Source organism: Harmonia axyridis, chromosome 1 (genome assembly GCF_914767665.1).
Source record: "Harmonia axyridis chromosome 1, icHarAxyr1.1, whole genome shotgun sequence".
Taxonomy (NCBI): domain Eukaryota; kingdom Metazoa; phylum Arthropoda; class Insecta; order Coleoptera; family Coccinellidae; genus Harmonia; species Harmonia axyridis.
This window is the reverse complement of record NC_059501.1, coordinates 10,451,557-10,477,386: the sequence shown is the minus strand read 5'-3', so window position 1 is coordinate 10,477,386 and position 25,830 is coordinate 10,451,557. Positions and strand designations below refer to the sequence as shown.

General features: G+C 34.1%; 3 protein-coding genes and 1 non-coding gene across 7 annotated transcripts in view; 2 read left to right on the top strand and 2 right to left on the bottom strand.

Moving 5' to 3' along the window:
- LOC123689003 overlaps positions 1-17,358 on the top strand; it is a 30,297-nt gene extending 12,939 nt beyond the window's left edge. The window contains exons 17-21 of one of the 2 annotated variants that reach the window (XM_045627786.1): positions 2,528-2,734; positions 8,021-8,251; positions 16,081-16,288; positions 16,378-16,502; positions 17,111-17,358. In XM_045627786.1, the coding sequence (XP_045483742.1) occupies positions 2,528-2,734; positions 8,021-8,251; positions 16,081-16,288; positions 16,378-16,502; positions 17,111-17,281 (942 nt within the window). In that variant the 3' untranslated portion in view covers positions 17,282-17,358. The remainder of the gene's footprint in view (positions 1-2,527; positions 2,735-8,020; positions 8,252-16,080; positions 16,289-16,377; positions 16,503-17,110) is intronic. The other variant, XM_045627787.1, reaches the window with a different exon arrangement.
- On the bottom strand, positions 400-2,215 carry LOC123689004 (protein ATP6V1FNB-like). The gene is made up of 2 exons (XM_045627788.1): positions 1,815-2,215; positions 400-702 (listed from the first exon to the last, which is right to left on the bottom strand). The coding sequence occupies exons 1-2, from the start codon at positions 2,107-2,109 to the stop codon at positions 446-448; spliced, it is 552 nt and encodes a 183-aa protein (XP_045483744.1). The 5' UTR covers positions 2,110-2,215; the 3' UTR covers positions 400-445.
- On the top strand, positions 15,918-15,989 carry Trnac-gca. Its single transcript has one exon. It is a non-coding gene; the product is annotated as a tRNA-Cys (tRNA).
- Positions 17,295-25,830, bottom strand: part of LOC123689002 (protein crumbs) — a 33,751-nt gene continuing 25,215 nt past the window's right edge. For 2 of the 3 annotated variants that reach the window (XM_045627782.1, XM_045627785.1), the window contains 11 exons: positions 25,614-25,785; positions 24,417-25,450; positions 23,910-24,220; positions 23,605-23,853; positions 23,348-23,541; positions 22,497-23,199; positions 21,940-22,283; positions 21,688-21,875; positions 21,325-21,603; positions 19,040-19,311; positions 17,295-18,399 (listed from right to left, as the gene is read on the bottom strand). In XM_045627782.1, the coding sequence (XP_045483738.1) occupies positions 18,172-18,399; positions 19,040-19,311; positions 21,325-21,603; positions 21,688-21,875; positions 21,940-22,283; positions 22,497-23,199; positions 23,348-23,541; positions 23,605-23,853; positions 23,910-24,220; positions 24,417-25,450; positions 25,614-25,785 (3,974 nt within the window). In that variant the 3' untranslated portion in view covers positions 17,295-18,171. The remainder of the gene's footprint in view (positions 18,400-19,039; positions 19,312-21,324; positions 21,604-21,687; positions 21,876-21,939; positions 22,284-22,496; positions 23,200-23,347; positions 23,542-23,604; positions 23,854-23,909; positions 24,221-24,416; positions 25,451-25,613; positions 25,786-25,830) is intronic. The other variant, XM_045627783.1, reaches the window with a different exon arrangement.

Sequence of the window (25,830 nt, the reverse complement as noted above, 5' to 3'; positions counted from 1 at the left end):
ATTGAGGTGAACGACGTTTATTTTCAAGAAAACGGTGCTACGTGCCACACAATCAACGAAATAATCGCAGTTTTGAATGAAAAGTTTTCTGGACGTGTTATTTTTCGAAGAGGTTATCACAATTGACCACCGAGATCTTGAAATTTAACACTCTTTTCTTTGGGCCAAGTGGAAGATAAGGTCCTTAAAGATGAATTCGTGAAGTTATCGACGACAGCCACAAATGAGAGAATAATAATAGTAATAATAAAAAGGTATATTGTAGGTCAAATTCCAATATCAGTGCCGGTATCTCCACAAGATAGCAATTGGCATTCATTGTGGAAAGCCTAATTTCTACCAAAAACAACGTCTGCTGAATAGGCAATCTATAAAATGCAGAAATGAAAACAAACTTCATCACATACTCCGACATTTATAAAAAAAAACTACAGACACAAATACGTTATATCGATCCACAAATTGTTGGACTCAGTTTAGCAGGCTCCTTATGCCAGTCAGGATCTCTTCCAACACCAGCTCTCCTATAGAACTCCCTTATAACTTCTCTCCTTCCGTGTCTCGATTTGGCCATTGTTCTGGATGCGTTCCACATCTTCCAACCATATTCGAAACTCGAAGTTTCCGGAAAGTAGTACCGATTTTCGGGGATGATTTTCACTCTAGCGTTCCAGTAGTTCTTACGTCCATCTCTTTGAGTGCCTTGAAAAGTAGGAGAAAAATCGTTATTTCGAAATTTAATTTGCTGCTGAGGCTCATCGAATGCTCTCAAATACTTATGATGAGGCTGCTATTAGTAAAAAAACGTTCCGAGAGTGGTTTCTATGCTTCAAGATTGGTGATTTTGACGTCGAAGACCAGCGGAAGAGAGAAGGTTTTCGAAGATACAGAATTGAAGGCATAACTTGATCTAGACTCGTGTCAAATGCAAGAATTGGCAGGATCATTGGGAGTGACGTAAAAAGCAATTTCAAAACGCCTGGAAGTCATGAGAACTCTTCAGAAACAAGAAAATTGGTGCCGTACGAGTTTAAGCCGAGAGATGTTGAACGGCATTTGTTTGCTTGTGAACAGCTGCTTGCAAGGCGAAGACGGAAGGGATTTCTGCATCGCATTATGACTAGAGACGAAAAATAGCTTCATTACGATAATATCAAGCACAGAAAATCATGGAAATATCCCGGTCATGCTTCCATGTCGACGGCTAAACCGAATATTCACGGTTCCACGGTCATGCTCAGTATTTGGTGAGACCAGCTCGCCGTAGTGTATTATGAGTTGTTAAAACCGACTGAAGCAATAACAGGCGATCGTTATCGAACGCAATTAAAGCATTTGAGCCAAGCATTGAAAGACAAACGGCCGCAAAATAGCGAAAAATATGATGAAGTGATTTTACAGCATGACAATGCTCGACCCCATTGAAATGGAAGGTTCTACCCCACCCACCGTTCTCTCCAAACGTTACTTTCTCGGACTATCAATTGTTTCGGTCAATGGCACATGGCCTGGCTGTCCAGCACTTATGAAGTAGTAAAAAATTGGATCGATTCGTAGATCGCTTCAAAAAATGACCAATTTTTTCAACACGTGATTCGTAATCTGCCAAAAGATGGGAGATAGTAGTGGCCAGCAATGGACAATACTTTGAACCATAAATGTATAATCAGTTTTATACAATGAAGCCTCGAATTTCAGAAAAAAACGGCGGAAGCAAAGTTGTACGCCTTTGTAATTGAGTTAAACTTTGCATTTGCAGTAATAACTCAAATTGAGGAGAATCCCCACTGGGTCGAAAAAACCTACAAACATACCGGCGTACAACAATTTCAAAGTTTTCGGATCAACAGGTTGCATCACATTATGAATCCTGGGATCTATATGGCCAAACGGCATCTGTTCGTCCTGTTTCTTGACATTTTTGCGATCGACATTCTGGAATCTTGATATGCGACCAGCGCGCATGTCATCCTTTAATTCCTGCGGTACCGTCCTCACGAGCGGAGCGTTCGCGATCTCGTTCAGACGCTCTTCGTTCTTCGTGAACCATTTCAAGCGCAGGAAGTTCTCCTTCTCGATGCACTGAGTCCACACAACCTGCTTAGCCATCTCGCACTAATAATTTCGTGGGTTCAACTTGGAATTTGGACGTGGGTGTTCGAGAACCTACATTTTTGACTTTAAGATCTCCTGTCAGATGTGATGTCAAAAAAGATAACTCACAGATAGAACATAGAAGTGTTACCGTGCAAACTATGAACTATGCAATTTATTCCAAACTTGTTTTGTTCGTATCCACTGATTCCTATACGTATGAATCATAAAGAAATAAACATAGATAGAGGGGGGGTACTGAACACAAATGACTTAAAAATAATAGTGTTGCCATTAAAACTATTTTAAGATGTATCATTCCCATTGGAAAACACTAAACCTACTTTCCTCATAAAGAGATAATATGTAATATATTTGTCTTGTATTGTGTTCGTTTAATATTATTGTAATTCTCAACATGGAATTGTTTCAGGCATTTTACGAATCTCATGGCGAGATTGTAGTTAGCAACCGCATACATCCGGATTTGAAATCATTCATTGAAGAAATATTGCCAAAATATAAATATTATCAACTGCAGGTGGAATTTGCTTGGTTGGAAAGCACCATTGAGTTTTACATAATAATGGCGAACTTTCGTACATTTCTGGGAAATTATTACATAGATACGTTGAGAAAGGTAAGCAGAATCAGAGCAATCTAACATCAATAACTGAAAAATCTATTTCTGAGCAAGATAATTAAGAAAGATCAGGAGTATTTGAGCGAGACCAATGCCAAATGGGTGTGTCCCTCTTGCACCACCTCCGGCCGTTTGCTTCGTAGCGGTTCCACTTCCACTGATGCACGATCAACATCCCCATCTTCTCCCTCAGTTTCCGCTACAAACGATCCTATTACGATCGTTCATTTCAATGCTCTCATGGAGCAGATGCGAGCTATGAACGCTGGTCTGGAGAGAGTCGGAAAACGAGTAGATGATCTTTTCACTAAGCTGGATATCTGTACGGCGACATTGAACGAACATTCTAGTACTCTGGCGGCTCACGAATCCTCTATTCAGGCATGTAAGTCGGACATATCGTGTCTCCAGGACGCTCACACGTCCCTCTCTAACAACATAACATCAATTGCTGAAAAGATAGAAAATGTGGAGTCAACACTTCCTCTTATCCGAAAAGATGTTCCGGCTGACGATTTGCCTGAGATCTTGGATAGGGTGAAGAAGTCTTTCAATCTTATCATCACCAATCTGCCCGAAAGAGAGGATAATAATGATCAGCCTGTCGTTGGTGAAATTGTTGACCTTATTTCTGCCAACTCAAGTCGATATCTAACAAATACCATGAGAATTCAGTCAAAGGACAAAAGAAAACCTCGCTGGACCAAACTTACTTTTTCCAACCCTGAAATAGCTTCAACTATACTGAGAAACAAAACTTCCCTACAAGGCAACCAGAAATACCACAACATAAGAATACAGGATGATAAAACTAGAGCACAGATTTCTACGCTGAATGCTGCCCGCGAGGAGCTCAAGAGAAGACAGGATTTGGGGGATACTGATATTACTATCAAATATATCAAGGGGACTCCAACTGTTGTATCACTACCACCTGGGAGGAAGAATGAAGATTCAAAAAACTAACAACTCTCAATAGCTGGCCCATTTTATATACTAATATACAATCACTTCCTTCAAAATTTCCAGAACTACTCTCTTATGTCCAACTACATAAGCCAGTCTTGATGTTTGTTTCTGAAACTTGGCTGCAACCTTCCATACCAAATTCAATATTTGACATCCCTGGCTATGGGCTCTTTCGCGACGATAACTTGGACTGTCTTGGTTATCGGGGTGTTTGCATCTATGTGAGTTCACATATATCCTCTTCCTTTGGAGTTGATGTAATTCATCATAATTGGACGGGTATAGACAACCTTTTCCTAAAAATAACTAAACCTTGCTTTTCCTTGCTAGTAGGTTGTATTTACCGACCTCGCCCCAGCTCTGCTGATTGGAGCTGTGCTCAGTTCATGCGGCAGTCATCTTTAGATTACAATAACATGTTGATTACAGGAGACTTCAACTGCCCTGATATTACCTGGCCCATAGTTCAGTTGCCTTCAGTGAATTCCCCGTCCTTTCCTTATGCAGAAATAGTTTCTAACTCAGCACTTCAGCAGTTGGTGGAGAACCCCACCAGATATCGCCTCGGACAAAATCCATCCACATTAGATTTATTTTTCACATCAGACCCAGACACTGTATCAGAGATCAAATATTTAGCACCATTCGGAAAATCTGACCATTTAACTTTGGCCACTGAAATCCAGTTACAGGCTCCCACTTCCCAAAATAATCAATTCAAAACCATAAGGAAAGTGAACTATGACGGCATTGCTGCGGAACTGTCATCGAAGAACTGGAGCTTGATCCTTGCAGACGATCAGATGAATGCTATATGGTCTACCTTTCTCTCAATTGTTGAGACTGCTATTGCATCCAATACGTATACAAAACAGGTTAAATTTAATCCTTTGAGACCCTGGATTGATGATCGTATTTTGGCACTAGTGAGAAGAAAGAAATCTTTCTGGCAGAGATTCTTGAGAACCAGAGCTGATTCGGACTACATAAATCATCGTAACCTTTCCAACTTCGTCAGTAAGGAAATCAAGTCATCCAAGGCAGCATTTGAGAATAATTTGGTCTCGTCCAGGAACCCTAAACGGATGTTTAAATACGTAAGATCCTTCCTCAATTCTAAGGTTGGGGCACCGATTGTTAGAAGGCTTGATGGTAACATGTGTGGGAATCCTGTGGAGTCGGCGGATGTACTCGCTGATGTCTTCTCTTCAGCTTTCACCTCAGAGCCACCTGGACCTATCCCGACTTGTCAAACAGAACGGTCTATTCCTGAGATGTCACATGTTTGGATTGATGAAGAAATCGTTGAGAAATACCTCTTGGAACTAAAAGTTGATACCTCTCCCGGACGTGATGGTATTACCTCACGTTTACTTAAATATTGTGCTAAGGCTATGGCGGTGCCTTTATCCACCATATTCTCCAAGTCATTCCGAGACTCTTGTCTTCCATGTGACTGGCTGTCTGCCACGGTTACGCCAATTTTCAAGAAGGGTGATAAGCTCTCACCACTGAACTATCGTCCAATAAGTCTAGTCTCATCAGTCGCCAAAGTTCTAGAACGCATAATCTGTGACCAACTTATCAAATTTGCTATGGAGCACTCTATCATACCGCGGGAGCAACACGGCTTTATTCCCGGCCGCTCCACTCTTACTAATCTTCTAACAGGTCTATCTGCTTGGACTGAGTCGTACGACCGCGGCATTCCGGTGGACGTTTTGTATCTTGACTTTTCTAAAGCCTTTGACCGGGTTCCACACAGGCGTCTCATTTCGAAGTTGGATCATCTCGGCGTTCGTGGAAGTCTCCTGAGCTGGATTTCAGCTTTTTTGTCCAACAGAACATTTCGTGTGAAAGTGGGTGATGCTTTATCTTCATCCAACAGAACAGTTGGGTCAGGCGTGCCGCAGGGATCGGTTCTTGGGCCCATTCTCTTTCTCCTGTACACATCCGATCTGCCATGTATTTTAAAATCCCCTTGCCTCCTCTTCGCGGATGACACGAAGTTGTACAACAACCCTCTTTCATCGTATAGCACTCTTCAGGAGGATTTAGACCGGTTGGTTCAGTGGTGTTCTGATTGGTTGTTGCCTTTGAATGTTGATAAGTGCTCAGTTCTACACATTGGCAAAACAAACCCATCTTTTCACTACCGTCTTGATGGTAAAACCCTTCCTTCTGTTTTGCATCAGTGTGACCTTGGCGTGACTGTCACGACCGACCTTTCGTGGTCCAAACATATTGCGCATATTACTAGCAAGGCAAAGCAGACTGCTTTCATTCTTTCCAAATCCTTTAACGGCTGTAACAATGCTACGCTCAGCAAACTGATAAAATATTATGTGCGACCTATTCTGGAATATGCAGGACCAGCGTGGTGGCCTTCATCTCGAGCAGACGCAGCTCTTCTGGAGTCGGTTCAACGGTGGGTAACTCGATTTCCTTATGGACCCATTAGACCCTCTTATGAGGAAAGACTGCAACTCTTCAGTTTGCCAAACTTTGAAGACAGGAGAACAAGAGGCGATATCATTTTTACCTTCAAAGCCCTTCGCAATCATTTTGGCCACGATATCCGTCGCTTGTTTTCCAGAAACCACAATCACCTTAGGGGCCATTCACTTAAGCTTAGGAGAGAACAGTTCCGCACGCCTCAGAGACAGCAGTTCCTCACAAATAGGGTGTTCCACTTATGGAACAGTCTACCGAGTGATCTTGTAGATGCAACCTCCACCAACGCCTTCAAGAATGGATATGACCGATGGATTACCCAACCTCGAGAATAATACGTCCTAATTTTTTTGTCATTGTAAACCATAATTTTTGTTTTGAGTTATATTTAGTTTCCGAATGTAATTTTTTTAAGTTTGAGTTTATAGGTATTTGTACCTCTACTCTTATTGTAACAATAATAATAATAATAATAATAATAATAATAATAAGCTTTATTCGAAGGCTGGATTTGCTGAGGAACTATAAACTATAATTTACACTGAGCCACAACAGCCCTAGAAAGCTCAAGGACAAGCAATCATCACATGATTATAATAAATAAATTTGGTGAGGCGTTCTCGAGTCAATTTCGATCAATTTATGAAGATTGCGGTGTTTCGTTCCGAAATAACTGATGAAATCGCCTCAGCAAGCAATGTTTGCTTGCTGGAATTTGCAAAGACGCGGTAATTTGTCAATTCATCGTACGTGATTGGTCGCCGATGAAGCGGCTACAGGTGCGCGTATCTAGAGAAATTAACAGGGAGAATGTTCTGGAAGATTATCAAAAATTGTCGAGATGACGCTCTAAGACAGATTTCTGAAGGCGGCTTGGCTCATTCGGCAACAAAACTCCTACCAGGTTTTTAAAAATTCAATAAAATCAAAATTTACAAAAGCTAACCTTTTTCACTACATACATACAAAATTGAAATAAAAAGACCTAATTTAATTGTTTAAGTTAGGTTTTTTTTATTTTAATTTTGAAACCTGATTTCCACCGACGGGTTTTCATAATGAATGAAATGAGACCTCTATAGCAGATTATTTTCAGCCTTCAAAATACCAGATCTCGGAGGGAAACTTCAGTAGGTACTCCAATTCCCATTCGACAAAGTTGATGTTATAAAGCAGGTATATTGTCAGTTTCAACGAGGAGCTATTCCAGGAACGAGATTGATTCGATGTATGTACTATTTTAGTTCTTAATGGATGTTCTTGCACGTGATGTTTCAATCCCAAATGAGATTTCTCCTTGTAATTTTTTAATCCCAAGGAAGGTTCTTCTTGTGATTTTTCATTCCCATGAAAGGTTTATGTTGTTCCAAATCTCAAGGGATATTTTTCTTTGCGATATTTCAATCCCAAGGGAGGATGTTCTTCATAATGTTCCAATCCCAATCCAAGGAAGGTGCGGGAATCCCAACACAATTCTCGCCGATAAATTTAATTTTAAATCTCAAATTCAGCTAGTAATGGCTAATAAAACGTACGTATCTTTTCTGAAATCTCAACAATTATTGAAAATCTTCTAGAAAATCCTCTATGTTCCTTTCTCTAGATACTCGCACCCGTAACCGCTTCATCGGCGACCAATAACGTACGATGAATTGACAAAAGAGTCCAACCGTTTTACGGCTACGCTATGGAGATTGAGGTGTATTTGGCAGGGATCACTGACTGCCTAACTGATTCAGTGATCAGTGATTCCCTGATGAAACACTGCAATCCCTTGAGAGAGGGCACACCTGCGAAATTGACTGAGAACGCCTGGCCAAATATTGTTAACTGACTAAAAACGTAAATTTTATCTTGCAGTATTTCGAATTTCGCTACGATGAATTAATGGGAAAATGTTCAGAAGTGATGAAGAATCTAGGAGGAGCTATGAAGTTGGTAGAGGACAACTATACTTCCATTCATAACAAATTAAAGCCAATGTTAGGTCATCCGGCAAGAGAAAAGATGTTAGCGTTAGTGGAAACCTATATGGATCAAGCTGAAGACTTCAACAAGAGAGTCCTGTTAGATAATCTGGAACCCAGCCAAGTAATGTTTTATAAAAATGAATTATTACCGAAACAAGCGAAATGTGGTTCTTTCATCGTTTAAGCATATCAAAAATTTTCAAAATCCAAAAATTTTCAAAATCCAAAATTTCGAAATCCAAAAATTTTCAAAATCCAAAATTTTGAAATACAAAAATTTTCAAAATTCAAAAATTTTCAAAATCCAAAATTTTGAAATCCAAAAATTTTCAAAATTCAAAATTTTGAAATTCGAAATTTTCAAGAATTCAAAAATTTTCAAAAATCCAAAATTTCGAAATCCAAAAATTTTCAAAATCCACAATTTTGAAATCCAAAAATTTTCAAAATTCAAAAATTTTCAAAATCCAAAATTTTGAAATTCAAAAATTTCAAAAATTCAAAAATTTTCAAAATTCAAAAATTTTCAAAATCCAAAAATTTTCAAAATCCAAAATTTCAAAATCCAAAAATTTTCGAAATCCAAAATTTTGAAATCCAAAAATTTTCAAAATTCAAAAATTTTCAAAATCCAAAATTTTGAAATTCAAAAATTTTTGAAATCCAAATAATTTTCAAAATCCAAAAATTCTCAAAATCCAAAAATTTTCAAAATCTAACCTAATTTTCAAAATCTAACCTAATTTTCAAAATCTAACCTAATTTTCAAAATCTAACCTAATTTTCAAAATCTAACCTAATTTTCAAAATCTAACCAAATTTTCAAAATCCAACCTAATTTTCAAAAAAACTCTAACCTAATTTTCAAAATCTAAATTTCGAAAACTAACCTAATTTTCAAGATCTAACCTAATTTTCAGAATCTAACCTAATTTTCAGAATCTAACCTAATTTTCAGAATCTAACCTAAGTTTCAGAATCTAACCTAATTTTCAAAATCTAACCTGGTACGACCAACGGTTTTCGAGTTATTATGATTTCAAAAAATGTAAACAAACCCAAAAAATTGCAAGTTTGGTATCAAACGAAAGGTACGGTCGAGGGGATCTCAAAAATGACCGAAATCGTTCGCTAGGACCTACGGTTCTCGAAATTTTTGAGGTTTTTAAAAAAATTAAAAACGTCGAAAAAGTTGCTTCCGGTCCTGGAGAGTGCAACGGTACCATCGGCATCTCGCTACGATCCATAGTTCTCAAGAAATAACGTAACTCAGTAACTATAAGAGATATTGAAGAATTATGTTAGCTCATTAGGTCACATCTCCTTAGGTTAGAGCGATTTCTGGCACTTTTCGGAAAAGTGTCATTATCTCTACCCCCGTCATGTACCTCAATGATTTTTTTTTCTCGGAATGTAATCTAGGATCGACGGGGAATCCAACGGTACCATCCGCACCTTCGTAGCACCTCCCGTTACGAAGATACGGCCATTACTATAGCCCCGCCCACCTTTTCAAACGACGCCCACTATAATTGACCACGCCCTAATTTTCGAAATCTAACCTAATTTTCAAAATCCAGCCTAATTTTCAAAATCCACATTTATTTTCAAAATCTATCCTAATTTTCAAAATTCAACCTAATTTTCAAAATCCAACCCAATTTTCAAAATACAACCTAATTTTCAAAATCCAACCTAATTTTCGAAATCTAACCTAGTTTTCGAAGTCTTACCTAATTTACAAGATCTAAACTAATTTTCAAAATCTAACCTAATTTTCAAAATCTAACCTATTTTTCAAAATCTAACCTAATTTTCAAAACCTAACCTAATTTTCAAAATCTAACCTAATTTTCAAAATCTTACCTATTTTTCAAAATCTAACCTAATTTTCAGAATCTAACCTAATTTTCAAAATCTAAGCTAATCAAAGGCCATGGACGAGGGGAAAAAATGTAAACTGTCATCATGTGACCTCAGCAAAGCATTCGACAGTATTGACCACCAGTTGCTCCTAGAGAAGTTGAAATTTTACGGAATAAGAGGGGTGACTTTAGATTTGGTCGGGAGCTATCTGCATAATAGGTACCAGCAGGTTCAGGTTGGAGAAGAGCATTCTAACTGGGAGCTAGTTACATGTGGTGTTCCCCAAGGTTCGATTATGGGACCGATACTCTTCTTAGTGTATGTCAATGACCTGCCTGCAAATGTGAAACAAGAAGACACAGTTATGTTTGTGGATGATGCCAGCTTCCTGGATGTTGCTGATAACCAACAAAACCTGGAAGAGATAAATATAACAACGCTGGAGGAAGCTCAACACTGGTTCAGCACGAACAAAATGAAAATGAACCCTGAAAAAACACAGACATTGTGTTTTTCGACCAAATCCTCTGAAACCACGCACCTGAAGTTCCTCGGCTTCCAACTACAATCAGATCTGAAATTTTCATATCACATAGAGGAACTGAGTGCGAATCTTTCAAAATGTATCTTCGCCATAAGAAGGATGATGCAGATGGCTGGAAAGGAGGCGGCAAAAGTGGCTTACTTTGGTCTTTTCCAGTCAGCTATATCGTATGGTGTATTAGCCTGGGGAGACATGACTGGAAAAGGAAGGATCTTCATCAAGCAGAAGCGTGCTTTGCGTATTATATGCAATGCTAGAAATACGGACAGCTGCAGACCTTTATTTAAACAGGAGAGTATACTAACCTTGACATCTCTTTTTATACTTGCCTGTGTCAACTACGTCCACGATCATAAAGATAGTCTCCTCCAAAATAATTTCAATCATGCATACAACACCAGAAATGCAAACAGTCTCATCATTCCTCACCACAAGCTTAAAACAACGCAGCTTAGTGTCAACTACTTGGCGATAAAGATATACAATAAATTACCTGAAGACTACAAAAAATTAAAAACAAAGAAACTCAGGAACGTACTCAAGAAGAAGCTGATGCAGAAAGCCTACTACGAACTGGACGAATATTTCACAAACCCTATATGTTAAACCGTTTGTCATAAATGTAAAAATGTCCATGGTCTTATACTATTACTGTACATAATATCTGCGAATATTTTATTTAAATCTTTCATACCGTCTAGTGTATATAGATGTATTATTCAGCTTTTGCTATTCTATACTTTAATGACACCCCATGTATGTTTTGATGGGTTAAAATATTGTATGCTCGTTGTAGACATTACAAATACAAATACAAATACAAATAATTTTCAAAACTTAACCTAATCTTCAAAACCTAACCTAATTTTTAAAATCTAACCTAATTTTCAAAATCTAACCTAAATGTCAAGGTCTAACCCAATTTTCAAGGTCTAACCTAATCTTCAAGGTCTAACCTAATTTTCAAGGTCAAACCTAATATCCTCTAATTTGACCTTGAGCTGATTGTCAAGGTCTAACAATATCCTCTAATGATTTTCTGAATAATAATTTTATAGGCCTTTGCTATTCATTTTTGCCAATTTAAATACTTTTCATTCATTTTTGAATACCTTTCATTCATTTTTAAATACTTTCCATTCATTCTTAATACTTTTCATTCATTCTTAAATAATTTTCTACAAATTCAATATTTTTTCAACTGATTCTCATTTAATTCTTCCCGATGAAATTTATATTTTATATCATAATGAATCCTATATTTAACCTAACCTAACCTTAATGAAACCTAAATCAATTGCAATCACTCTAACCTAAGTTAAACTAAACTAACCTAACCATAGTAGGTTAGGTTGAACCTAACCTATCAAAATCTAATTTTCAAAATCCAAAATTTTGAAATCCAAAAATTTTCAAAATTCAAAACTTTTCAAAATCCAAAATTTTGAAATTCAAAAATTTTCAATAATCCAAAATTTTCGAAATCCAAAAATTTTCAGAATCCAAAAATTTTCAAAATCCGAAATTTTGAAATACAAAAATTTTCAAAATCCGAAATTTTGAAATACAAAAATTTTCAGAATTCAAAAATTTTCAAAATCCAAAATTTTGAATTCCAAAAATCTTCAAAATCCAAAAATTTTCAAAATCCAAAATTTTGAAATTCAAAATTTTCGAAAATTCAAAAATTTTCAAAATCCAAAATTTTGAAATTCAAAAATTTTCAAAACCCAAAATTTTGAAATTCAAAAATTTTCAAAATCCAAAATTTTGAAATTCAAAAATTTTCAAAATCCAAAATTTTGAAATTCAAAAATTTTCAATAATCCAAAATTTTCAAAATCCAAAAATTTTCAAAATCCAAAATTTTGAAATCCAAAAATTTTCAAAATTCAAAAATTTTCAAAATCCAAAATTTTGAAATCCAGAAATTTTCGAAATTCAATTCAATTTTTTCCCAAATTTCGAGTTCAAATTCCCCCAAAACCGGGAGCTCTACGAAGAATCGGTGAGCGATGCCATAATTTACGATCTCTGATTAGCCGAATTTCGATCTCACCTGAAAAATTTTTTGTCCAAAAATTTTCGTAAAATTTTCTATACCTGACCCTTAAAAATTTTTTGAAAAATAAAAGTTCTTTCATGGGAATATTGTGTCATTTTATTGATTGATTCGACTATGTAGATTACGAAAATGCTTGCAGTTGTGCGGTCAGTACATTATTTCATAAATTATAGGCAAAAATATGAAACTTTCAAAGAAAAAATTGATAATTTTCCCGAAGCTGCCACTTCTTCTGGCCATGGGCTACGCACTTGAAACTCCACTATGTTTTAGAGCGGAACTTGAAGTTTGAAAACGTTTTTATTTGAGGGATTTGTGACGAATAATTCAGGAGATATAACGATTTTTAGAGGCAAATTCAATTTTTTCCCAAATTTCGAGTTCAAATTCCCCCAAAACCGGGAGCTCTACGAAGAATCGGTGAGCGATGCCATAATTTACGATCTCTGATTAGCCGAATTTCGATCTCACCTGAAAAATTTTTTGTCCAAAAATTTTCGTAAAATTTTCTATACCTGAACCTTAAAAATTTTTTGAAAAATAAAAGTTCTTTCATGGGAATATTGTGTCATTTTATTGATTGATTCGACTATGTAGATTACGAAAATGCTTGCAGTTGTGCGGTCAAAATCCAAAAATTTTGGAATTGAAAAATTTCAAAAATTCAAAAATTTTCGAAATCCAAAAATTTTCAAAATCCAAAAATTTTCAAAATCAAAAAATTTTCAAAATCTGAAATTTTGAAATTCGAGAATTCTCATAATCCAAAAATTTTAAATTCATAAATTTTCAAAACTCAGAAATTCTTGAAATCCAAAAATTTTCAAAATCCAAAAATTTTCAAAAATCCAAAAATTTTCCAAATCCAAAAATTCCCAAAAATCCAAAAATATTCGAAATTCAAAAATTTTCGAAATCCAAAAATTTCCACAATCCAAAAATTTTCGAAATCCAAAAATGTTCAAAATCGAAAATTTTGGAATTCAAAAATTTTCAAAATTCAGAATTTTGAAATCCAAAATTTTGGAATTCAAAAATTTTCAAAATCCAAAAATTTTCAAAATCCAAAAATTTTCAAAATCCAAAATTCTGAAATTCAAAAATTTTCAAATTCCAGAAATTTTCAAAATCCAAAATTCTGAAATTCAAAAATTTTCAAGTTCCAGAAATTTTCAAAATCCAAAAATTTTCAAAATCCAAAATTTGGAAATTCAAAAATTTTCAAAATCCAAAAGTTTTGAATTCAAAAATTTTCAAAATCCAAAATTTTGAAATTCAAAAATTTTCAAATTATAAAAATTTTCAAAATCCAAGATTTTGAAATTCAAAAATTTTCAAAATCCAAAATTTTGAAATCCAAAAATTTTCAAGATCCAAAAATTTTCAGAATCCAAAGTTTTCAGAATCCAAAAATTTTCAAAATCTAAAAATTTTCAGAATCCAAAAGTTTTGAATTCAAAAATTTCCAAAATCCAAAATTTTGAAATTCGAAAATTTTCAAATTATAAAAATTTTCAAAATCTAAAAATTTTCAGAATCCAAAAGTTTTAAATTCAAAAATTTTCAAAATCCAAAATTTTGAAATTCAGAAATTTTCAAAATTCAAAATTTTGAAATTCAAAAATTTTCAAAATCCAAAAATTTTCAAAATCTAAAATTTTCAAAATCCAAAAATTTTCAAAATCCAAAAATTTTCAAAATCCAAAAATTTTCAAAATCCAAAAATTTTCAAAATCCAAAATTTTGAAATTCAAAAATTTTCAAAATCCAAAAATTTTCAAAATCCAAAAATTTTCAAAATCCAAAATTTTGAAATTCAAAAATTTCCAAGATCCAAAAGTTTTGAAATCCAAAATTTTGGAATTCAAAAATTTTCAAAATCCAAAAATTTTCTTCTGGCCATGGGCTACGCACTTGAAACTCCACTATGTTTTAGAGCGGAACTTGAAGTTTGAAAACGTTTTTATTTGAGGGATCTGTGACGAATAATTCAGGAGATATAACGATTTTTAGAGGCAAATTCAATTTTTTCCCAAATTTCGAGTTCATATTCCCCCAAAACCGGGAGCTCTACGAAGAATCGGTGAGCGATGCCATTATTGACGATCTCTGATTAGCCGAATTTCGATCTCACCTGAAGAATTTTTTCTCCAAAAATTTTCGTAAAATTTTCTATACCTGACCCTTAAAAATTTTTTGAAAAATAAAAGTTCTTTCATGTGATATTGTGTCATTTTATTGATTGATTCGACTATGTAAATTACGAAAATGCTTGCAGTTGTGCGGTCAGTACATTATTTCATAAATTATAGGCAAAAATATGAAACTTTCAAAGAAAAAATTGATAATTTTCCCGAAGCTGCCACTTCTTCTGGCCATGGGCTACGCACTTGAAACTCCACTTTGTTTTTGAGCGGAACTTGAAGTTTGAAAACGTTTTTATTTGAGGGATCTGTGACGAATAATTCAGGAGATATAACGATTTTTAGAGGCAAATTCAATTTTTTCCCAAATTTCGAGTTCAAATTCCCCCAAAACCGGGAGTTCTACGAAGAATCGGGGAGCGATGCCATAATTTACGATCTCTGATTAGCCGAATTTCGATCTCACCTGAAAAATTTTTTGTCCAAAAATTTTCGTAAAATTTTCTATACCTGACCCTTAAAAATTTTTTGAAAAATAAAAGTTCTTTCATGTGATATTGTGTCATTTTATTGATTGATTCGACTATGTAAATTACGAAAATGCTTGCAGTTGTGCGGTCAGTACATTATTTCATAAATTATAGGCAAAAATATGAAACTTTCAAAGAAAAAATTGATAATTTTCCCGAAGCTGCCACTTCTTCTGGCCATGGGCTACGCACTTGAAACTCCACTTTGTTTTTGAGCGGAACTTGAAGTTTGAAAACGTTTTTATTTGAGGGATCTGTGACGAATAATTCAGGAGATATAACGATTTTTAGAGGCAAATTCAATTTTTTCCCAAATTTCGAGTTCAAATTCCCCCAAAACCGGGAGTTCTACGAAGAATCGGGGAGCGATACCATAATTTACGATCTCTGATTAGCCGAATTTCGATCTCACCTGAAAAATTTTTTGTCCAAAAATTTTCGTAAAATTTTCTATACCTGACCCTTTAAAATTTTTTGAAAAATAAAAGTTCTTTCATGGGAATATTGTGTAATTTTATTGATTGATTCGACTATGTAGATTACGAAAATGCTTGCAGTTGTGCGGTCAGTGCATTATTTCATAAATTATAGGCAAAAATATGAAATTTTTTACTCAATTTTCCATCAAAATGCCAAATGGGGGTATAGCTCAGTGGTAGAGCATTCGACTGCAGATCGAGAGGTCCCCGGTTCAAACCCGGGTGCCCCCTCTAATTTTTTTTCATTTTCGCATATCTAACTACTTTTTATATCAAAAACATATCTATTCCAAATTATTTCCAGCTTTTTATGATATTCTAGGAATCAATAAAACACCACTGCATTAAAACTGAAGCTATTTTTCTCGATATGGAAAAAATTCTTTCCTGCATAAGAGGTAGTTCTACACTTCTTGCTCTTAGTAGAGAATTGCAGGACAAATTATGTGAAAGAATAGAAGCTCTTCAACAGATATTATCTGTGGATGATTGCTGTGGAAGCAGGATGTGCCAAACAGATTTCGAAATTGGTAAATATAGCATTAAATAATTTTGAGAATTTAAAATCTTACTAGAACAGATATCAATTGAATTATTAATACAATGTTTCGATATTCAGATTTGAAAAGAAAACTTCAAGAGTATAAAAAGACAGCTCCAATACCTACAGAATGTTTGATTTCATATTCAAATGTTGCCCAAAGCACGAGTTCTCTAGAAAGTTCTGATCATCTTGATATAGAGGTAGGTAACAATTTTGGTGCCCATTCTGAGTCTGTCATAAATAAAGGATGCTTTGTGATCCCTTCTGGGACAAAAATATTTTTGGTTTCTTAGATTCATAATTTTAGTATGAATATTCGGATTGGGTTGTTCCAATGGAAATTTAACCTTTTTCGAATATACCCTACACTGCGCACACTTAAATATGAGTTTCTCTGTATATGTGTCACAAGATCCAAAAAAACTGTCACATCACTTTTACTTTTGATTGATTTTGTCTTTTTTTTAATGCTACTTATCACTCAAATGCACTTATTCACCTTAATTAAGTCATTTTTGTAACATTTTTGATACACAATATAATATCAATATTTTTATCATTTGTATAAATTGTAAAACACAATTAAAACGAAAAGAAAAAATAGAGTTGTTCAAAGAAATTAAGTGGCATGTGACACTAAAACTCCTCGTTAGTAAGGAGGGCATTGGTACCACTTTAGTGATCAAAAATTTTGAAAATACATCTGAACGTTTTAGATAGTCAACTCTCGATTCTCTCAACTGTATATGTTTATTGACTACAAAAGCTTTTTGTATTGTTATCACATTTATACTCACAAACGTTGTAGGAATCAATCAAAAAGAATTTCAACATGTACGAAAAGGTCGTTGAAACAATCGAAAATCACAAAACAAACTGCTGGAAACTTCACGAGAAATATAAAACAATGTGGGCTCAAGACATCCAGAGGATTTTGAATTTATACAAGGTTAAGTATGATCAAGCAGTTTCAGAATGAAGAAGAAATAAAATACATTCTAGAATCTTTTTATTTCTGTCACTTCAATCGAATAAATAAATACACTTGTCTTATAATATAAAAGTTTTCAATTGTTAATTATAAAAATATATATACAGCTTTGGTGTAATATTATTATATTTTATATTTTTATTTTATGGGAAGCATCTTCAAGTGCAAAATCTTATGGTCATAATCAATAGATTTATCACATTCATTTTAAAAAATGGGACAATAGTCAACAATATAAATTGGTCTGGTTAAAAGTCCAATGACTTTTACGCAACTAAAAATAAAAAAAAAAGTACCTATAATTCAAATTAGGCTTAAAAAAAAATATTAATATCACTGTCTATATACAATAAGAAATAAATTAAATTGTTCGATAAAGATCATCATCAATTATAACTGAATAATTGCAATACTAAAGTGTTCAATCCAACTACAAGGATATTTGATTAACAATTCCATTATTTTTGGTGAGCATCAAATTCTTTTGTCTGGCATATTATTGCTTCAATAAGAAGAATATTAAAAGATCAAAAAATTATTACTTAATTAAATGAGCAAAAATATGAGATAAATACTATGATGTTCCTAACAATACTGAAAAATCACTTCATTCAGTATCAGAGATGAAGATAAAAAATTCCAAAAATGGATTAAGTACATTTTGTCCAACGTAAAAAGTCTAGGTTACTATATAATAAAAAATAACAATTATTTTCAATTTGAAATTTCAAATTGAAAATAACTTTATAATATTTCATCCACTTCCTAGATGAATAGAGAAACCGATAAATGCAATTATTGCGTATTCTCACTGAAAACCAGGAATTATAAATACATTACGTATGAATCATGTTGGTAAAAATTCCTTTATGCTGTCATTATATAAGTCTTTCCTCAGGTGGGGGCTTCAAAACATGGTCCAATTCCACTCGAGGATTGCAAAATTCTTGGGCACTTGGACTGTATGTCCCTCTAGTTGCTCTTTTACTTCTAGCTACATTTACCAATATTACCAATCCAATGGCAAGACCAATAAATACAATTAGTACTAAAGGTACAGCCACATACAGTATGTTAAAACCACCATCACCAGCACTGGCAGCAAGCTGTAAGAAAAGGTCAAAATCAATTACAATACACTAAATACATGATTGAAAAGAATCTTGTTAAGAAAGAACGAAAACTAATCAGTATCAATAACATGTTATCTCATATTTTGCACCTCGTTAGAGAATGATAATTTAGACAACAATAACTCTCATACAAGGAAGTAAAAAAACAATAGTCAATTCAAACAAAAGCATAATAGAGATAAAATATAACAAGAAGGTGAGTAATGGAACCTGCTAGCTTCCATTTCATTCCTTCCTTGCAAGGACGACTTCAAAGAGTTATGAAACAGTAGAAAGTATAAAAGGTAAGCAGTAATTCATTTTATTTGGACCAATTTCGAGTTGTTCATATTTCTTCGCACCAAATTCATTTCAAACCATAATTCTATTTTCATTTTGTGTTTTTATTTATTTTTTATTAATAATTACCCAAATGAGCTTAGATTTTTCATCAAGTATAGTTTGAAATTCTTTAATTGTGATTATGATAAAATAAGAAAATCACCCTTTATCAGTTTCATTGAAATTAGTTCCATACTATAATAAAATAAATAAATAAATAATAATAATAAATAAATTAAAAAAAAATACTGTTGACTTCACACCTATTAAAAAAAGCGAGAAGTAGGCTCACCTGATATTCTGTACAATTAACACCAATATAGCTATCTCTACATCGACATTTGTATGCAGGTTTGTCGCTGCAATCTGATGTGCAATCTCCATGGACACAGGGGTTGACACCAAAACATGGATCGTCCAAGATACACCCATGACCACATTTTCCAATAGGATCAAGGCATGTACATTTGAAATTTCCAGGGATATTATGGCACATTCCCTTCCCACAGGCTAGTGGGTCTTCACACTCATCAATGTCAGTTTCACACTGGGGTCCTCTGAATCCTAGAACAATATTTTTACTATTAAGACCATTTGAAGAAGAATTTGATAATTTTTTCTATCAATCTATCAACATGTTTTGGTGTGTTATATTGCTCATATTCATTGTACTTATAGAAGTTGAAGTTTTTTGTATAGTTATCTTGGTGTTAAGCTTGTATAGGTACTATAGCAAAAATGATTGAGTATAATTTTTTTTGTGAATAATATTCAAGAAGTAATAGTGAAATAGAAAAAGTTTCAATTAAAACTTAATTGAATAATAAAATGTAGTACAATTGAATAGTAAATGTCGGCGGAAAAAGCTAAATAAGACTTTAGCTAATAAAAAAATTATAGTTATAGTTTGATTACAAAGAATTGAATTTTGTTAAAGAAGATTTAGAGAGTCAACTCTGACCACTATGGTAAATATTGTTCATCTACAATGAAATAATAAAAAATTTCAGATTTGTATTTTCGTGATGATTTGTAAAAGAAAATAATTCTGAATGTCCTGACTTTAGTAAAGCGTTTTAAAACTGAATTTTCATTATGCAGTTAGTATTTTTAAAAGACTATACATTCATTCATTTATTTATTCATTCATTTATTTATTCATTCATTTATTTTTTCATTCATTTCCATCTCCCAAACAGCAAAATCATTGTTTGAGCCCATGATCCAGGCGATTTTGCTAATTGTCCCTAATTTCCGCATTTTTAGCCGAGAAACAAACAGAATAAACTTGAAATGTTCAAGGTAGGTTAAATGTTCAAATATTTCGTTTACGTTTGTTAATGGGCACGATCTGTTTTCAGTCACCAGTGGTGAGATCCTACTATTTTATTATCGGTTGATACATTAATAATCGGTACCCCTACCATAGTAACTATACCCGTCAGATTTCATTGAAATTGTGTGTGTAAGTCCATCGATAAAATGAGTAATCAAAAATTCAGGCATGTTATTTCACTAAGAAAAAATCACGTCTTTCTAATATAACACCTTGAACTACAGAATATCTTTCAGAAAACGGATTGATATGTTTTGAATGTTTCAATTTTTTTGAGTGAAAAAAGTGCCCATATGCAAGAAGATGTAAAAAGGGCAGAATTTTCATGGTATATCCAGTTCATGGCAAGAACAAGCAGCAAAAAATATTGATCAAAAAAAACTGTGAATTTCAATAAAAAAAATAGTTTTCATGCGACATAAATAAAATTTAGAATCATAATGTTCTTCTTTAATGATTTTATGTCCATACATTACAATGGCGTAGATCGAAATGGGAAAAATTAAACATATATTATATTTTTCTCTTTAAAGATGGCATCAGTTGCTTTTTCGTTTCTTCAAAAATAAATTTCTAAAAAGTGATGAATATATTGTGTTGGCAGAATCTCACCATTCAACGTTTCCATAGCTTGTCACTTTGCAAGTTAATTGAGTTTGAGGATCTATGAGGATAATTTCGTGAAAAATTACAAGAAATTTGAACAAGTATACCAAGCCACAAGCATTCCTGACTTCATGTCAGTGCTTTTCTGAATTTCCCTATATTTTTCATACAGCTCTCAAAAAAATTCTGGACTATCATGACTTTTCATTCCATTTTCAGATTCAGATACAGTACCAAAAAATAAACTGTATTAGCAGAGCAATTTGAAAGTGATTTCACACTAAGGTAATCAAGTAATACCAAAAGTTGAACCAAAACAAAATAACGCATTAATTTTAATAATGATTATTAAAAAAGTAGGGGAATATGGTTAAAGTGACCAGGACAAGTGGCAAATTATAGAAATTGATGTTCATCAAAAAATCTTCTTACTCCTTCAACAATAATGAATAAATAATACTTTATGAACAAAGGTTAAAAATGAATAATATGATATTCATCCATAAAAACATTAAAGGATAATAAGCAACAATTAAAAACACCATTATTAAATATATTCAAGTTATAAAACTAATTCAATCAAAGTTTGAAATTAATCTAGGGCAATTGAATTGGACAACACTTCCTGTCCTTACCTGTACCTGTACAGTTACATTTGTACTGATTTATCCCATCAATACAAACACCTCCGTTCTGACATGGGCTTTCTCCTGAAGGCAAAACACAATCGTTTATATTGTTCTCGCAATATTTGCCATCAAATCCTTCTTTGCAATTACAAAAAGGTACTTCTTTCTCTGTGTTGCATTCTCCCTCATTTTCACAGTCTTTCAACTGACAGAATGGGGTGTCACACAAGGGTCCTTCCATACCCTCTGTACATATACATGTGAAATTGTTACCAGTTATTTTGTCTGAAAAAAGTTTTGTATTACAATATTTTTCAAATATAAATATTCAAATTGTGAAAAATAATGTGCAAATCTGTTAGTACTTACTTGTTCCAGTCTGACAAGTAGCACCATCCTTGCATGGTTTATTATCACATGTAATGAGTAGAGGGGCTTCACATTGTTTCCCAACAAAATCTTCAGGGCAATTACATTTGAAAGTTCCTATTAAATCAATACAACTGCCTCCATGTCGACAAGGATTGCTAAGACATTCGTCAATATCTATTTCGCAACTAGAATTCAAAAGTGAAGTATTAGTACCAATATGAATTATGCTGAAATTAATTCAACACTTACTGCTCTCCTTCATATCCTACTTGGCAATCGCACCTATACTTGGCTACCAAATCCACACATTTTGCGTTATTTTGACACTGATTATTCAAACATTCGTTAATATCAATAGAGCAATCATCTGCGGCATAACCAGCTGGACAATCACATTTGTATGTTTCTGTTGGACTGATACACTGACCCTGATTAAAGCAGTCCGAGTTGTAACATAAAGTGCAGTCTATTTCTGGTTTGGTCTCAGAAATGAGCTCGTAAAACTCTTGAGAATAATGATTGTTAGATTTTAGCTCTTTATTGGTGAAGAAAGGTAATAGTAAACCTCCTATACGGATCTCTCCTAGACAACCCTGTAAAAATAGAAAGCAGAATAGCTTAACTTTAAATTTCAAACTTATATTGAGTTATATTGAGTTATATTGAGTACTCAAAAGTGATAGAAATTGGTTTTGCCATTTAAGAGGAGTTTCCTACATAAACACAATGAGAAATGCATTCTGCTCAATATAGGTTGGACCTACTCGAAAAGATATTGAAATTTATTGAAAAGTAAAACCACATACCTTGAATTTATCAGTCTTCTTATTTTTATCCACTTTGTATAAGGTAACTTCATCTTTACTGACATCGAAACTCTCCAAAGAATTCGTACTAAATATTTCTGTCGTACTGTCAACAGGAATGTAACCTGTCATATTGTCTGCTTCGTCAATCACTTGTTGATAATCAAATGTTTTCTCATCACTGCCAGCAATAAATATTTCACCCTTGGTTAGCAACTGAACAAGAGCACTTGAACTGAAATTTTGTACTTCAAAGTTTGGATTTTCATCATTAACATTCTCCAGGAAGCCTCCTTTGAATGTTGAATCCTTAAACTTCAACAGTAGAGTCAACCACTGTCCCTCAAAGTTGTCTTTTTTGAACTTCCTACTATCCATAACTCCTTCCAAATTCCACTCAACTACTATATCGTTGTGATATACAAACACAATAAAGTAATCTTCCTTGCTCTTTGCAAAGAAAACAGTTCCCCAAGACCTAGTTCTATAGGTTATCTGCATTTGATCAACCGATTTTGTTGAGTTTGGTAAAATCGTTAAACTGTATCTTAGGGGTTTAGAGGTAGCATCAAATGAAGCATTAGCGATACATTCGAAGCCGTCTTCCAAATTTTTACAATCTGAACCCTTCGGACAAGTTTCAATTTCGCAGAATTTCAATTCGTTACAATTTTTGCCCTTGAAGCCTCTTGCACAATGGCACCTAGAAATTATAAAATTACATAACTCAATCATAAAATGCTAATGAAGAGGAACTAACTTTACATAAAAAAGTATTTCATTCAATAAGAGAAATCTGTGGTTAAATTTAATCAACAACTGAAATATATATGATTAGATATTTCACTTACTGATAGTCATTCCAAGTAACTTCACATCTACCATCATGCAAACAAGGCTTACTCCTACACATATCATCAGTTAAAATGCCTTCCTTCACTAATTCTTTACTGAAATTTACCATACCAAAAGATTGAGGTATGTTAAGATCCTCCACTTTCAGTGGAAAGAATTCAACCACCATAATAGAAGACCCATTGCTAATCTAAAACGAAAACAAGTCAGAAAAATTATAACTAGAGGTACAAATAGTGACCAATTTGCTTACTTGCACATCCTGTATGATTCCTTTGAAATGCACACTGCTCAAAGCTGCTATTGTAGCAGCCGACGGTGAAGTTATTATATCTGGTTTTTGTAAAGTGGCGAGACTCTCTGCCTGTCTTATGGATCTCACTTGAGGCTGACCACCTAAGAACAAAACTTGCGCGTCTAAGGTGGCAGTAGCTGGAAGGGTTTTTCTGAAATACTCAGTACCGTTCAACTTAACTTGTACTAATGTAATATTCCTAACAACCTAAAACATAAATATACAGTTATAACTCAAAACATATTTTCAACTACCCAACTAACCTCAATCAAATGATTGTAACCATTATCTAAGTGTACTCCACCAACAGTATACGATTCGGAAGTACCATTGAACTGAATGCTGACCATTAGTTCCCCACCTTCAAGTTGGGCAGCAATGTAAGTGTCATCAATTGAGTTAGATGAACCCATTCCAGAACCCAAATAGAATATCTGTCCCTTGGGTTGTCTTGTCTTTATAAACATGCTTATGTCCACTACTGATCTTACAGCCCTTCTTGCATAATCTGATACTGCTACAGTTACCAGAGAATCAGTAATGTTTTCATATCCAAAGGTGGCAGCAGTGAAATCTAAAAACAACACAATAGAATCAAATTGAAAATTCGTAGGGCGCATTAAAATGTATTCTTTACAAACGCACCCAGCAGAAGTGTTGCCAATTGTAAATAGTGTAACTAACCTGACTTTTGAATCACAATTCTTGATAAAGAGAAATAAACTAACCATTTAAAGAATGAAACTTCACAACATAAAACAAATACTTACTGTACTGACAGGTGTTTCCTAGATATGGTCTCTCACATGTACAACTAAACTCCCTCCATTTGTCTGTACAATGTCCACCTGATTTACAAGGATTCGGGTTACACTGCGGAGTTCTCTGGCAACCTTTGTCCACCTCCATAAATGAAATGTTAACATTATCCTCTTCAGGAAGTATCCATTCGCCATTTATTAAAACATCTTCAATGCAGCCAACCAAAAATGGCTGACTGTGAGTTAGCTTCCTCAAATTATTAGGAATACCTCCGATATAAGTTATCGGGAAAGTTGTGGAAGAACTGTTGAGATTTTCGTTGAAATTAATCACATTGATGGTTTGTTCATCATTGGCCGAAAGTACCAGATGAGTCGAATTTATAGCAACAAAGACTCTTTGCCATTCACTATTGTTCAGATTGGAACCAACAAAAGCACCTTCCCATTTGTTGAGCAGACTGGAGTGTAGGTTAAGACGTCCTTTCGATAATTCTAGAATATAGTAGGTGAATCCTTTACCGATTGCTAGCAAACCATCTCCTAGAGTGGTCTTAAACCTGAACTGAATATCATAACCTTCCTCTCTGGAGGTATTCACCATTATCTGCGAATTCTTCGACAAAGACATGGTTGTTACTTTCTCACAGGTAGGTCCGTAGAAACCGTTGTCACAAGAACAGTTGAATTTATGTTCCGTTTCGTTATATAAGAAAGGTTTGCAAGTACCGTTGTTCATGCATGGATTGTTCGTGCAGCCTACAAGTTCAACTGAGCAGTTTTTGCCACCGTAATTTTGCTCACAGCTACAATAATAGTCGGCCCTCTTGTCAATACAAACCCCATTAACACAAGGATGGAATTTTTCACATTCGTTTATATCAATATCACATCTCTCTCCTTCAAATCCATCATTGCAAGTGCAGGAGTAGCTGTTTATTAGATTTTCGCACTTCCCATGAACACAAGGCGAGCTTTGACATTCGTCAATGTCAATCTCACAATTTTTTCCTGTTATGCCAGCAATGCAAACACACTCGTACCTGAAATGAATAAAAGGATTATATACATAACGGGAAGTGTGTAAAATATGTAGGAAACGCGTAAGTTTGTGAGCAGTACCAGTAGATCTATAAAACCAATTCTGGTAGATTTCTGATACTCTAAAAATAGTGGTTTAATTATACAGTATTTAGATGTATTTACCCTGCTGCACTGTTGTAATTAAACTCTCCCCTGAAAATTTCTGGTACCATTCCATCAAAATTGGTACCAGTGAGTGAATGATACAAAGATATGTTACTCCTTTCTAAACAGGTTCCATCAAATTGACAAGGATTACTCTCACATTCGTTGATATCCTCTTCACAGTTCGTTCCTGAATAAAGGATACGGCTTAGTTCAATGGATTACAAGAGTGAGG